This window comes from Xiphophorus maculatus, chromosome 21, assembly GCF_002775205.1.
Source record: "Xiphophorus maculatus strain JP 163 A chromosome 21, X_maculatus-5.0-male, whole genome shotgun sequence".
Lineage (NCBI taxonomy): Eukaryota > Metazoa > Chordata > Actinopteri > Cyprinodontiformes > Poeciliidae > Xiphophorus > Xiphophorus maculatus.
In genome coordinates this window covers 1,726,147-1,739,319 of record NC_036463.1, presented here as the reverse complement: position 1 = coordinate 1,739,319, position 13,173 = coordinate 1,726,147, and the positions used below count along the sequence as shown (strand labels likewise).

The following is a 13,173-nucleotide window of genomic DNA, read 5'->3' as shown; positions in this document are numbered from 1 at the left end:
AGCAGGACGAAGGGGGTTTGGCAGAACCTCACCCCAATGAGGCGCTCAGAGCCGGTGTGTGACAGGTTTCTACGCAGTGCGAAGCTTCCTACCGTCCAGCCTGTCGGACAGTGACACATTTACGAAAGTTTCCTTTTCCAGTAGCCGCTTAGTAAACGAGATAGTTTACTTGTTCTGCAAAAGTTGGACTCTCGAAGCGCGCCATGATTCCCGAATGCCCTCGCGCCGGGGACATGAGAAGCAAAGCCCACTTCCAGATGAACCCAAGTCCGGTTCCTGTCGCAAGAGGACCGAGCCACGCTCACCCCGACAGCGGCTTGCTTTCGGAAATCCAAACCTCCATTAGGAAGGAACCTTTCAGTGTGCACTACACAGTCACCCCCGGCAGAGAACTGGGCAGGTAAGTACCAGTTATCTGGAAGTATTCGCTCTTTAGTTGTCGCTTGTTGTTATTGGAAACAGAAATAAGTCTGTTTTGAGCTTGAAATATTGGATCGGATACAGGATACACCTTAAACATGAGCTTGAATATTCTATTCTATTTTAAAAGGTTTTAGTTCTCCTATTGGTTTTTACCTGGAAATATTTCATTTTTTGATTCTATACAATCAATCTCAAATCTGCGGAGTACCATGGACTTCCCACTGGTATTTTGTTGTAAAAATAAAAAATATAAAAAAGGGAGTTGCTACATTTTTGGATCTGGATACATGTGAAAAAGAAAAATAAGATTCTGGGCAATCTCTGTTTTACAAAACTTAATCATTTATCCCATTGTGTTTATGTTCATCCATTTATCTCTGTTCTTTTCTTAATTCCTTCATTCATCCTTAATTTCATCTTACTGTATTTGTTCCCTCCCTTTCTTAAACAATGGAAAAGATTGTGGCTCCTTTGAAAATATTTATTAGAAAAGGGAAGTGCCATGGTAAACCAAATAGAAATATCAAAACATCCAGACCTCAAAAGCCTTGAGGACAAAAAATTAGGAACAAAAAAAGACACATAGTCATAAACAGGAGTCAGTTTTTAAATTGTAAGAAATTGGCTAAAGGAAAGAAGTTGAACAACCTAACTTGAACAATTATTAATCCATAAATGGAAGAAAGCAAATCAGATGAATTGTGATTTTCCCATGTTCAAGCAAGATAGTCAAATGTTTGACTAAATCTTAAATTTTTCCTCTGAAAAAAAGTGCCTATAATGGTGGACCCTACTACGACATGTGCCAACTGAAGGTTTCCTCAACCTTCTCGTATATGCTATGAAGCCTTGTTAGTATAAAGCAGAGAAAGCACTTCATAAAGCACATTGACTGAAAAAACCTCATAAGCTATGAGGTATAAACACCCAGATGAAGGCAACAAGTAGTGTGTGTTGTGTATGTCATTTGCAACGCATGACCTGACATTGTGACTGACATTAGCTTCCACCGATCAACATGAAAGGTTACAGTCTGCAGTGCAGCACTAGAGAAGGCAGATCAGCTGAGACATCATTGTTAGTATTATGGCAACATTTTCAAGAATGATTTCATTTACAGTACTCTCCCTTCAAATATTTGACCCTTTTTTAAATTGCTTTTACAAATCAATCAGTGAAAATTTTATTTGTATAGCACATTTCAGCAACAGGGCATTTCAGAGTGCTTTACATAATAAAAACACAAAGTCATGCAACATAGAATCAACAGTTGAAACATTACAGTCTACAGTCAAGTGGCATCGTTAAGTTCTTAATCCATTATGTTTCAAAAGCAACTACAAACATGTGGCTTTTTAGTCTGGATTTAAGAAACTCAGTGTTTCAGCAGATCAATCACGATTAGCAAAATTTGATTGGAAATGTTCTTCAGGTGATAGAAGACCAACTTTGTAACTGTCTCTATGTGGCTCTGAAGGTTCAGATCAGAGTCCATCACTATTGGGCGTGGTCACTAGCTTCTAGCTGTAATAACTGAGGTCAAAAAGGGGGGGGAGTGAGTTTCAGGCGACTGCTTGCTGAGGTGGCTGGTTGCGTTCTGTTTGTCATTTTAATTGATCAGTAAGGTTGGTTCATTTCCAAAACCTGTGACCTTGATATTCACCTCCAATTGATGAAACTTAATTTCTTTCTCTTCAGTTCTCTGCAGTATCTTGTCAGGCCTCTGTGCTTAACAGAAACATTGTGTTGTAAGATGTAAAGAAACAGACTACATGTGTAAAACAAAGCAGAAATTGTCTAGAATGTGAGAAACTCCACACACACTGAGGGTGTGTTTTTAAAATGACTGTACAGCAGAGTGATAACTTTAACATTTCTTTTCATTGCTTATTCTTAAAAAAACAAGATTTTAATGAGCTACACAAAGGAGAGGCTTTGAGAATTTATATTTTAGTGCATTTCTTAATTTTTGGACACCAGCAAATGAGTAATTCCATTTTTGTTCCATTGTCCTGTAATGCCATATTCACAGATGGCTTTACAAATCACAGATCATATGATCCATCAAACTGCTTTGGCCAGCGTCATGACCGCTAACTTGCTTTCTGTTTGCACACTCACACCAAACAGGCACACACACTCTCCGTTTACGCATGTGAAAGGTTTTTTTTCAGGGTGTAGTCTGTGAATGAAGCTGCAGGTTTTGGAAATGTGCTGATGCTGCTTTGCCAATGGCTGTGTGGCACAGTGTGGTGGTTGTTAAACTGCAAACTATGCTGTTCATTGCTGAATCCATCCTGCTCTAACATCCAACTTCTTCTCCAAGGACTTTAGAAATGAGCTGATATGCCACTAAATCCATATTTGCTTTTCATTCAGAAAGGCTCCTGTCTTCATTGTTGTCATTTGTTAGTTTTATGTTTGAGACGGAAGAAACACATTGATTATAGTAACACTCAGGTGAGTGGACACTGCGGGCAGCTGCACTGTAGTTAATGCTTAATGTTAGCTTTACGGATGAACCGCAAAATAAATTTCATATCATCCCGGTCTCAACAAAATGGTGGCGGAACACATGGCGGTGGCACATCGCTGGTAGATGTGTTTCTGTGTGTGACGAATGAAGGTGTCAAATCCTGTTGCTAAAATGGACACAAGAGCTATAAATAGCTGGGCAAGGTGAGAGTTAATCTGTTAAATTGGCTGAAGATGAATACATAAGCTAAAAGCTGGAGTATTGACATTTTTTACAAGCGTATTTGTGGGCCTGCATCTTTATTTTCAAATTGAATATAATTTCAGATTTTTGTATAACTTTTCTTCAGGTTAACTTAGAAAGTGAGCTATTATTGTTCATTTTCTAAACTACAGAAAAGTGATTGTTAGAAATGCTCAAATATGAAAAATTGGACTGATGTTGATATCCAATAGCAAAACTGCTGTTAGATTTACCAATTTACCGATATTCCATCCATCCATCCATTTTCTTCCGCTTCATCCGGGGTCGGTTCGCCGGGGTAGCAGCTTCAGAATGGAGGCCCAGACTTCCCTCTCCCCAGCCACTTGTTCCAGCTCCTCCGGGAGAGTCCCAAGCTCCCAGGCCAGCCAAGAAACATAGTCCCTCCAGCGTGTTCTGGGTCTTCCCCAGGGCCTTCTCCCGGTGGGACGTGCCCAGAACACCTCACCAGGGAGGTGTCCAAGAGGCATCCTGACCAGATGCCCAAGCCACCCCAACTGGCTCCTCTCGACATGAACAAGCAGCGGCTCTACTCTGAGTCCCTCCCGGATGACTGAGCTTCTCACCCAACTCTAAAGGGAGAGCCCAGACACCTTACAGAGAAAACCCATTTCGGCCGCTTGTATCCGCGATCTTGTTCTTTCGGTACTGACCCAAAGCTCATGACCATACTTGAGGGTGGGAACGTAGATCGACCTGTAAATCAAGAGCTTTGCTTTTTTGACTCAGCTCTCTCTTCACCACGACAGACCGGTACAGCGCCCACTTCACGGTAGACGCTACGCCAATCTGCCTTTCGAACTCCCGCTCCCTTCTTCCCTCATTCATGAAGAAGATCCCGAGATACTTGAACTCCTCCACTTGGGGCAGGACACCCCCTCCTCCCCGACCTGAAGAAGGTACTCTACCCTTTTCCGGCTCAAGACCATGGCCTCGGATTTGGAGGCACATCCTCATCCTGGCCGCTTCACACTCGGCTGCGAACCGCTCCAGCGAGAGCTGCAGATCACGAGCTGATGAAGCCAATAGGAACACATCATCCGCAAAGAGCAGAGATGCGATCCTAAGGCTACCAAAACCGATCCGCTCAACACCTTGGCTGCACCTAGAAATTCTGTCCATGAAAGTAATGAACAGAATCGGTGACAAAGGGCAGCCCTGGCGGAGTCCAACTCTCACCAGAAACGAGCCTGACTTACTGCCAGCAATGCGGACCAGACTCTGACACTGGTCATACAGGGACCTGACAGCCTGTATCAAAAGGCCCGGTACCCCATACTCTTGGAGAACCCCCCACAGGGCTCCCTGAGGGACACAGTCGAACGCCTTCTCTAAGTTCACAAAACACATGTAGACCAGTTGGGCGAACTCCCATGCACCCTCCAGGACCGTGCTGAGGGTGTAGAGCTGGTCCAGTGTTCCACGACCAGGACGAAAACCACACTGCTCTTCCTGAATCCCAGATTTGACTATCCGACGGACCCTCCTCTCCAGGACCTCTGGATAGACCCTGACCTTAAAAGTGTGACCCCCACTGTAATTGGAGCACACCCTCCATTCCCCCTTTTTGAACAGGGGGACCACCACCCCAGTCTGCCAATCTAGGGGAGCAGCCCCCGATGTCCATGCAATGTTGCAGAGTCGCGTCAGCCAACACAACCCTACAACATCCAGAGCTTTAAGATACTCCGGGCGAATCTCATCCACCACGAGGACCTTTTTAACCACCTCGGCAACCTCGTCTCCAGAGATTGGAGAGCCCAACCCAGAGTCCCCAGGCTGAGTTTCCTCAATGGATGGCATGTTGGTGGGATTGAGGAGGTCTTCGAAGTATTCCATCCACAACGTCCCGAGTTGAGGTCAGCAGCACACCATCCCCACTATAAACAGTGTTGGTGCTGTACTGCTTCCCCCTCTTGAGACACCGGATGGTGGACCAGAATCACATCGATGCCGTGTGGAAGTCCTTCTCCGTGGCCTCTCCAAACTCGTCCCACACCCCAGTTTTTGTCTCAGCAACCACCTGAGCCGCATGCCGCTTTGCCTGCCGGTACCCATCAGCTGCTTCCGGAGTCCCACAGGCCAAAAAGGCCTGATAGGACTCCTTCTTGAACCTGACAGCATCCCTCACCGACGGTCTCCATCAACGGGTTCGAGGGTTGATGGCGCCACAGGCACCGACAACTTTGCGGCCACAGCTCCGATAAGCTGCCTTGACAATGGAGGCACGGAACATGGTTCACTCAGACTCGATGTCTCCCACCTCCCCTGGAACGTGTTCAAAGTTCTGCCGAAGATGGGAGTTAAAGCTCCGTCTCACAGGGGATTCCGCCAGACGTTCCCAGCAGACCCTCACAACACGTTTGGGCCTGCCAGGTCTGACCGGCTTCCTCCCCCACCACTGGAGCCAACTCACCACCAGGTAGTGGTCAGTGGACCGCTCCGCACCTCTCTTCACCCGAGTTTCCAAGACATACAGTTGCAGATCTGATGAAACAACAGCAAAGTCAATCATCAAACTGTGGCCTAGGGTGTCCTGGTGCCAAGTGCACATATGGACACCCTTATGTCTGAACAAGGTGTTCGTTATGGACAATCTGTGACGAGTACTGAAGTCCAACAACAGAACAGCACTCAAGTTCAGATCCCAACCACGCCCCTCCAGGTCTCACTGTCATTCTTCCCCACCAGAGAGGTGACATTCCACATCCCAAGAGCCAGCTTCTGCAACTGAGGATTGGACCGCCAGGGCCCCCTCCCTCGGCCGCCACCCATCTCACATTGCACCCCATCCCGTTGGCCCCTCTCATAGGTGGTGGGTCCATGGGAGGGGGGACCCATGTCTCCTCTTCGGGCTGAGTCCGGCCAGGCTCCATGGGTAAAAGCCCGGCCACCAGGCACTCGCCATCGTGCCCCCCCTCCAGGCCTGGCTCCAGAGTGGGGCCCTGGTGACCCGCGTCCGGGCGAGGGAACACCAAGTCCAAAGTTGTTTCTCATCATCGGGGTCTTCAGGCTGTGCTTTGGCTGGTCCCTCACCTAGGACCTGTCTGCCTTTAGTGACCCTACCAGGGGCATAAAGCCCCAGACAGCATAGCTCCTAGGATCATTGGGGCACTCAAACCCCTCCACCACGATGAGGTGACGGCCCAAGGAGAGATTTACCAATATTTTATTTCATAAAATTTTTTTTAAAAACAATTACTCGATTAATCGTAAGAATAATCTTTACAATACTCAATTAGTAAAATATTAGTTTACAACAGCCCTACTCTGTTTAATATGTCAGGTGGTAAATTTTTTGCGAATTAGAGGCTGCACTTATGCACAAACATTACTATGGTTATTATATCCATCCATCCATCCAACCATTATCCAACATGCTTATCCTTGAAGGTTCGCCAGGGGAACTGGTGCCTATCTCCAGCAGTCATTGGGCAGGAGGTGTGGTGCACCTGGACATGTGTATCTTTCTGAAAGGGCTTGTAACTTTGTTTTTTTTTTATATTACATTCATTTGACATTTTAACAGGTTTGTGTATACTTTTATGTTCACTGTAATTTATCTTTGATGATTTCTAGAAGCAAATGGATTGCAATTTAAAACACGTTTTGTTTTTAACTGAGCAAATATTGCATTATTTAAAAACTATTAAAAATTTGACCAGAAATTTTTGCCTGTCAATCGAACACAGTTGCACTTTTTGTGAGCTGTTATTGCAACTTAAAATGATGTAATACCAATTTTAAAATGTTTTTCTTTTTATTAAGATTGATGGGTAGATCTAAGATATTTTGAGTATTTAAATGAATTAATCTATTTCGATACTCTTCGTGTGATGGGATGTGATGCTTCTAGGCAGCAGGATCCTCCTGACTCTCACATGAAGCTGCTGCAGCAGCCCACGGCACTGCACAAAGCCCATGGTGGGTAACAATAATACATTTTATGAGAACATGCTTTTCAGGTCATTAAAGGTCACCGAACACTGAAACTACAAAACAATAAAAAGATAACAATATAATCAAACACAATAAATGGTTACAATAAATAATGACATTAAAATGAACAAAGAAGTCTGAAAAAGTGAGTTTTGAGGTTAGATTTAAATGACCGACATTGAATGACAGGACATTGATTTTAGATGTTCTTATTTCCTATGTCATCTCCTGGTTGAGTCGTTGGTGTGCTCTTGGAGTAATTTCAGTCAGCCAGCAACTCTTGGCTCGACTAAAACTTTGTTTCTTACCGGCTCTTAAATGTTGCTATTTGAGATCCTGTAGCCTATTTCATGCTTTTAGACAGGTTCTATTGAAGCAATTGCTTTCTTCTTTAGGACTGAGGTCAACTTGTAATACACTTACACTTGTAATATTACAAGCACTGGTAATAACTAAGTGCTGTTACACACAATGAATTTATATTTTCTTTATAAGGTCAGGTAAGTTTGGTTAGTTTTTTTCTCCTAATGAATAAAATTAAAATTTGAAAATTACATCATACTCGTGTTGTCTGATAGTAACATTTGTTTCATGATCTGAAACAGATCAAAAACCTATAAGGGCAAAACTTTTTGAAGGCAAAGCAAACTGCTTAAAATACATAAGCATTGAAACAGAAGCAAATTGTCAAATTATAGAAAGATAGGGTAATACACATTAAAGTAAGACATACAAATTCTGGAGTTATTTCAAGTTAAACTGTTCTTTCTTCCTGAGTGATTTTCAGATGTTTTGTTAGCAAACCCAAAGGTAGTTCATTATATTTCTTCAGTTTGTATTTTTCAGATTCTGAAATATATCAAAGTGTATTCATGGCTCACTGTGGGTTGTAGCTGGTGGCATACAAGCATGTGCAGTGTGTTCTGTTTTTGGGTCAGTACTTTAGCCAGGCTGATGCTGCCGACTGCCAGTATTGACCAGAAGTCTGGCACCATACAGACCCATCATGTCCCATCATTTCATTTCAGAGGCTGTGCCTGCGGCGGTATGTGGGACATTGTTCCACATGAGGCCACCTTCACTGTGCCAACCTTATTTAGGTCATAGCAAATGGCAAACTAATAGAAACACTTCCAACATTCTTCAAACACTGTTTACCAGATTCCTTTCAACTACTTTTTCATACTATACTGAATTCTTAGCTGCTGCTTGACAAATTTTCTCTTTCTATTGTATAAACCAGAACACCTTTGGGTGGAGTCAGTCAGTGAGTGTTAAAGTTTACCCAAAACCAGTGTTACCAGTGGACCCATTTTATTTAGTTTTTATTTTTGTCTTCTCTTTAAACTCGTCCTGTTGGGACTGTAGCAGTCAGAATTATTTTCTTAGTACCAAGGAGAAGTCCGACATGTTACGGTAATCAATAATCAATCAATCAAGTTTATTTGTATAGCACATTTCAGCAACAAGGCAGTTCAAAGTGGTTTACATCACAAAAATGCACACAAAAAAAACAAAGTTGTAGAACACACAGTCATCAATTGTCAAGTGCCGTCATTACACATCAATATGATGATTAATAAACTCTAAACAGGTGGGTTTTAACTATACAATCTCAAAACCTTTGGCTATACATGACAATAATGTGGCTATAAATACTGTAGATCTTGTGCTTTGTTCTGAGATTGTTCCTCTCTTTTAGGGGGAAGTTTTCCGTGGTTAGAAAGTGTATAGAGAATTCCACGGGGCGTGAGTATGCTGCAAAGTTCTTACGGAAGAGGCGGAAAGGACAGGACTGCCGGATGGAGATCATCCATGAGATTGCAGTGCTTGAGCTGGCCACAGCTAGTCCACGCATGGTCAAACTCCACCAGGTCTACGAGATGGCCTCAGAGATGGTGCTTATTCTGGAGTTGTGAGTACAGAACATAAACATAAAAACACATTTATTCCATCTCAAATGTTAAATGTTTAATATTAAGGGAAGAAAAGGGCAAACTTTAATGATCAGCAACAGTTATTCATTTTATCCCATTTTTTCCGTGTGGGCCCCATTCTCAATATGTACCGTATTTTCCGCACTATAAGGCGCACCACATTATAAGGGGAATAGAATAGACGCTACAGTAGAGGCTGAGGTTATGTTATGCATCCATTAGATGGAACTGCGCTAAAGGGAATGTCAACAAAATAGTCAGATAGGTCAGTCAAACTTTATTAATAGATTACAAACCAGCCTTCTGAAAACTCCGTTCATTCCCAAAATGAATAAAAAGCTGTTTTATTATTTTCCCCGAAGTAAAGTAAGTGACGTGGTATTTTCGTGACACAGTTTATCTTTTAACAACAGCAAGGTATAACATATAGTGGAGGGGAACTTTTCCTCGATTCAATAAACATGTAAAAAACAGTCTGATACTGTTACGGCAGGGGTTGAACCAATTAGTCGACTAGTCGACTCTAGGACGTCTCGTGAGTTTTTACATTTCATGTCGACTAGTCGCAGTCATGTGATTGCCGGTGGTGACAGCCTGTGCTGATCTGACAGCACAGTATACGTCACAAGACACAAGAAAAATAAGTTAATACATTAGTTTAAATGATATGTAGATGGATGCATATTTGTGGTTTTACAGTGTTTTTAAAAGGAGATGGAGTTGCAGCTGCAGTCCACTATAAAACAGGAGCCGTCTAAAACTCGCCCCCTTCCCGCTAAGGATGTCACTTAGCCGGCTCGCAAGTGTCTTTGTCACGAAAAAATTTAAAATATTTAAATATTAAAAATATTTAGCTGTTCCGGCAACCAGCACTCCCAGCGAGAGGATTTTCTCTCTCGCTGGGAATACCATTACGAGAAAGCAGGCAAGCCTTCATCCGGCTCATGTTGATGCCCTTGTTTTCCTACATGTCAACCAAGAAAAAACCCCAACAACTCTTAGCGAAGAGAATACTGACAGCGAGTGAACTTTATTTACCCCCCCCCCCCCTCGCCCCCGTGCCACCTCTTTTTATTGTTTTTACATGCCATCTAAAAGATGTGCGTTTCCTTTTGAATGTTGGTTTCCCAGCAACTTATTATTTATCATAAACTATCCCGATGTTTTGTTGTTTCACTTGTTGCTGTTCTGCGTAAATGCCGTATTTTTCCGTGAAAACGGGTAATAAAGCCTGTACGTTACTCCAAAGCTTTGCGTCTTGCGTTGCTATGACGTCACAACGACTAGTCAACTCGACATCGACTCGACTTTTATCATGTTGACGTTGACTAGAAAATATCTTAAATCGTTCAATCTGCTGAGTCAGCAGAGCTTCCTGCCGCGCATCGGGCGGAGGAGAAGCAGGTGGTTTCGTTGAATTCAGCTGTAACCAAACGGGATCCGTTCATAACAAGTTTGGCTTGTGATGTTCCAAAAGCACCATGTAGTCAGTGTGATCATTTGACTCCTATAGTAACTATCCAGAGATCATCAGCGTCAGCCGGTGTTTAGAAAAAAAAAGGCAGACCCGACTTTGTGCAACAAACTTTTCCCCGCTGCTCACGAAGAATCTCCATAATAGACTTAGTAAAAGCAGGAGAAGGGGAGAGTGTGTGTGTGTGTGGGGGGGGGTCAATATTTGCCGTGAAAATAGCTAATAAAGCCTCCAAGTAGTTGTGAAGGGTTTTTGCACTTACGTCACTATGACGTCACCACAACTAGTCGACATCGACTCGACTATTATCATGATGTAGTCGACCTTAAAAAATATGTAGTCGTTCAACCCCTATGTTACGGTAAATCAAACATTAGTGCAATCACAATATATATCCACTTCTGCACCTTTGATTCGTTCATGTTAAATTCTCTCGCTGCTGCTCCATTCCCATGTTCTACTGTGTGACTGATCGCCTTGAGCTTAAACTCTGCTTTTGAAAAAATTGAAGGTTTTTAGGTGCGCCTTATAGTGCGGAAAATACAGTAGTTCCCACAAGAACAGACCGGAAGTCAGTGCCCTGGAAATGCACCATCTTGATAGAATACCGGTAAATAGCATTGCCTATGGTTTTTTTTTTTGTTTTTTTTAATCTTTGATACTTTGTCTTTTAGTTTTTTGTACTTGCTGTAACATCAATTGCCCATTTGGGATATAAATCAATCTGGATCTGAATCTATGCAGCATTATGATCTACACTAGAATGATTATCTGTGCTTGACCCCGCAACTATTACCAGTATTTCTGCAGACTTATAGTGACTTCCCAGACTACTGAATGTAGTGTGAAGTGCTTTGGGGTCCTCTGGGATTGAATAATCACTATACAAGTACAGACCATTTTACTATTTAACATTTCATTATTAAGTTGTCAAGTTACACAAATGAACTTGGATAAACCTAATTCCACTAGTTATCAATTGAAGCAGTTTATTTTAGTTAGATCAACTATTCTTTTCCTCAGAGCAAACACACACAAAATGCTGTTGACTGTAGTAGCTGTACCAGTTGTCAGTGTTCTCATCACACTGCTTCACTTACTGTAGTTCCTATAGTATGTGTGTGCATGTGTTCATTCATGCTTTATTGATCAAAAAGGCCTTTCTGACTTCCTGTGTCTCTCTTTATGTCATTGTCTGGCCTCTGTTCTGCTTATTGGTATTGTTGTCAATAATTATTAGCACCAATAGTATTGAACACTGGTTTATAGTGAATATGTTTATGACCAAGAATCATTTGGACCTTTTATTTTTCTGTCTGTTTTTTTACCCTGCCAGTTTTTTCGAATGCATTTTGCTGCTCACAAGGCCTCCTCTGTTCCTATCCAGCTTCCTCTGAGATAAAACTTAATACACCAGTTCTCGTAGGGGACACTTTGTATGTTCTTGATTGCCGCAATTATCACTTTCTTTGACAGTTTTTTTTAATTATTATTATTATTCATAAAAACTATCACAGGTCAGAGGAAATTAATCTAAGTTAGACAGAGGGTGAAGGTTTCAGTGTCTTTAGCATTATTTTTTCAGTTTTTTGTGTTGACCTGGGATGAAAGTGATCTGAGAACTATGCAAATGGCCTCATTCAAGTGGACCCCATAATTACATGACTATATTTGATGGTGCTTTGCTATTTCTGCCACCACCTCAAGAAAATCAGAACACATAATCAGGCTGGAGAGGATTTGATTTCATAAACCAAACACCACAAGTATTGGCTATAGGACAGGTTTTATGCCCATTTTGGGGAGGTTTTGTATGAAATGGGAATCAAAGAATGTCATTTGGTTTTTCTGTGGCTCTCTTGGTTTCCGTCCATAGTCTAAACACAAACTGTAAATTACAGATGCATCTGTTGGTCTTTAGCTGAGAATCCTGCCTTCATCCTCTTTAAGGTTCACACTGTGGGGAATAATACCTCAAGTGAACATGGGGGAAAACAACAACTTTTATTACTTTTTATTACTTTTATAATAGGCTAATTTGCTAAATACGTTTTCATTGCACTATTACATTGTTTACAGTAATTCCACTTTACTTCTTCTGTAATTTCACTTTCCATGTAAATCAACCAGTTTTATTTCAAGTGAGTTGATAACCTCTTAGCCAGGCCACCATCGTAAAAAGAGACCTGGGTCTCAATGGTTTTTTTTTGGGATTTTTAACCTGGTTAAATAAAGTTTAAGACAAATAATTAATATAGTGTAACAATTGCATATTTATGAAAAATACATGTTTCTAATGTAGCTTAATTATTTTATTATATAAAGTGTTACAATTGTGCATTTATATAACTCTTTTTGTAATACAGTGAACCCTCGTTTTTCGCGGGGATTAGGTTCCAAAAAGAACCCGTGATAGGCGAAATCCGTGAAGTAGTTACCTTTATTTTTGGAGCCTGCCATGCAAAGCAATGGCAGGAACCTATTACTATTCTCCCAATTCTTTATTTTTCATCCGTAACCGTTAATGCGGCTCATACCGCTGCGTGCACACCTACAAATGAGGTATCAAAACATGCAGAAAATTCACGCCATTGGAGCTATTACTTTTGGTGGGATTCGAGGTTAACATGGTGACATAATTCGCAAAAAACTACGAAAAAAAC

General features: G+C 41.9%; 1 protein-coding gene across 1 annotated transcript in view; it reads left to right on the top strand.

The window, feature by feature from the left end:
- LOC102235199 (serine/threonine-protein kinase 17A-like) overlaps positions 1 to 13,173 on the top strand; it is a 46,611-nt gene continuing 33,438 nt past the window's right edge. The window contains exons 1-2 of the mRNA XM_023326048.1: positions 1 to 400; positions 8,802 to 9,014. Coding sequence (XP_023181816.1) covers positions 204 to 400; positions 8,802 to 9,014 — 410 coding nt within the window. The 5' untranslated portion in view covers positions 1 to 203. The remainder of the gene's footprint in view (positions 401 to 8,801; positions 9,015 to 13,173) is intronic.